Below are 2,658 nucleotides of genomic sequence, written 5' to 3' on the forward strand. Positions count from 1 at the left end.
CCCTCGTCGTGGCATGTAGAGACGAGAGTATCACCATCGTAACCTCATGTAAACTCTACTGCACGCTGTCGACGTCTACACATATGCCGCCATTAGCGACGTGCCAATTGCGACTCAAACGCAGTGCACAGAGCAGCTCGGGGCCAGATTTAGCTGGCACAGCACATGCACTACAACGACATACACTGCGGGTAATACCAGCATCTTTGTATAAAACGCCAGCCAGGCGAAATACATGGCGATTCTCGGTCCAAAATACGCGTAGATATCCTGCAAAGGAGGCAGCGCTAGCGCACTCTGCGCTCCCCATCGGCGTGTCAACTGGCGTCTCGCTTCGTCCCGATGTAGCGGGTATAGCATCACATTGGTGAACGTCTTGGCCCTCATAACTTGCGGTAGTAATTTCTCTCTGGCACTGAGTAATACTGGAGCACTTGTACTATTCGCTTGAGTACTATGACCTCCTTCATGTAAGCAACACACATCCAACTCGAGTCGAAGCTCGGTGAGTATCAATTTACACAGTCTTTGACACTGTGCAGCACCCGTAAGGGGCAATACGTGGCTGGTATAGTCTGGATGTTGAGTCACCCATGGAGCTAATTGCATGGCCACACGACCTGCCCATTCTCCTTTCTCTGTGACGCTTTGGTCGGGTACTTCACTGCCTATAGTTAAGGCATACGCCTGTGCTTCTTCCTCACTGACAGCTAGCACCTCAGAGTCGGGGGCTTGTAGCATGTGGACAGATACACTGCAGCCAGCAGCACGTAGCGCTCTGGCCGTCACTTGGACGAGTGCATGGGCATCTTCGAGCGCCTGTTTAGTTGAGAGTTGAAGCTCCAGGTACAGGCAGAAGTCTGCGCGATCGTCGACCAATCGCTGCGTCGGAGCAAAGCGCTGTAGCTTCAAATGGCTACCGGAGACTGGTTCAGTGACGTCTTGGATACTGCGTCGTCGCTTGCCGCTTAATGAGTTGGAGTTGGTATGAGTAGAGTCTTCTCTAAGGGGTTTCTTAGGCTTGGAGACCTTCGGGAAGGCGGAGCGAAGCACGAAGGACCGGCGACGACGTGCGAATGAATCGGAGACGACGATGCAAGGCTCAGAGCCGCGGCTTTCCGCGGAGAAAGACACTGGATGCCGCCGCCGCATTTCTATCGGGATTTTGCACACGGGTATACCGTTTATCATAAACGGATTTTTTATATGGATTTTGCCGTATACATGGAATTCTGGAATTCTTAAAAATATTGTAGCCTTAGTCATGTTAAACAGTGCATGCAGGTACAAACTCTTAAACAATGATTCATACCAGTAACTTCGATGCCAATTAAGCTTACGGAAAGTGAATTCACACACGACTGGTGGAAGCTTGCGACCGGCTCACTCCGAGGTCGTCTCACATGAACACTTCGGGTGGAGCTTTCATTTTGAGCGATTTTCGTAGAAGCCACCTGGGGCTAGTTTACAGCTGGAAGGTGAACTTTCAATTAAAATTAATCCTCGGGGTGCTCGAAAGGACGACGTTTCTAATCTTTCGTGAGTCAACTTCGAGGTGGGCGGCTCGCTCTCAGTGAGAACAGAGTCTAGGTCGTCAGTAGACATATTTTGATACGCCAATAGACATGTATCAGCCGTCAGTAGACACGAAATGACAATAGTGTGCACAAAGAAGCCAAAATGTCCATTAATATGCAGATTACTGGCCCATGGAGGACACGCGTCCAAGGAGTGGACTGCCGTGACGCCCATGCGTCACAGCCACGTGCAGCGTACCCCGCCACCCATTTCAGTTTAGCCATATCTCCAGACACTGAACCACCACATCGCAGATTCGATGCCCCCTTCGAAAGCGTGGTCAAGGGTAATACAATGCAGAACTGAGGCTGAATTTGTTAGTTACCGATGGCAAGTCTTCTGCTGCTCGGTAGTGCGCGGTGTGATGCCACTTGTCTGCTCAATTTGTCCGGGTGATCATGAAATGATCGAGCGACACCTTCATTGCAAGAGTGTAACGTGTGAGAATAGCGTGTCATGTACAAAGTGCCCTGTTCGCTGGAAGGTCCGTCACTGCCCTACAGCATCTATTTGGGTCATTCTTAGCAACGGAAAGCCTCACCTGGCGACACTGAGTGTGCCGTGCCACCACGCCCTAAGGTTACACCCGAAATGAAAGCCTACATCCCACCGAATGGACGAAAATGCAGTACCACCTCGGCTAATCTGGAGTAACCTCCTGCGAGCTCCTGACATCCTGAAACCGGCCCTGGGCTACCCATCGTACGCCCAGGTACAACGCAGCGTTAGGTACATACGCTGGCTTCAAGGAAGCAAAAATTCAATACAACGAGTGAAGGAGCTGGCGCATTCTAAGGCTTATGAGGCGGACATTGACCTTGAGACTGCTTGTGTATTTGGAAACGTTGAAGACGAAAACGGTTTCCCGTTTGTGGGAAATGGAGAGGACGAGCAACCGTTGATTTTGGGCATCACTACAATGAAATTGCTGCGAGGCATTCGTGCACTACAACGAGCGGAACCTTTCCTAATTTTTCATCTGGACGCGACTTTTAAACTCAGTGATCTTGGGTACCCTGTCATCACGTGTGGCTTCACTGATAAGCGCCGTGTGTACCACCTAGGTGCCTTATGTATTGT

General features: G+C 50.6%; 1 protein-coding gene across 1 annotated transcript in view; it reads right to left on the reverse strand.

The window, feature by feature from the left end:
* The window catches only part of PITG_07377 (anoctamin-like protein), a gene marked incomplete at both ends in the record, with an annotated part of 2,508 nt that extends 1,356 nt beyond the window's left edge, over positions 1 to 1,152 (reverse strand). The window contains one exon of the mRNA XM_002904364.1: positions 121 to 1,152. Coding sequence (XP_002904410.1) covers positions 121 to 1,152 — 1,032 coding nt within the window. The remainder of the gene's footprint in view (positions 1 to 120) is intronic.
* Between the last annotated feature and the right edge of the window lie 1,506 nt (positions 1,153 to 2,658).

The sequence above is a fragment of the Phytophthora infestans genome, genomic scaffold (genome assembly GCF_000142945.1).
Source record: "Phytophthora infestans T30-4 supercont1.11 genomic scaffold, whole genome shotgun sequence".
Lineage (NCBI taxonomy): Eukaryota > Oomycota > Peronosporomycetes > Peronosporales > Peronosporaceae > Phytophthora > Phytophthora infestans.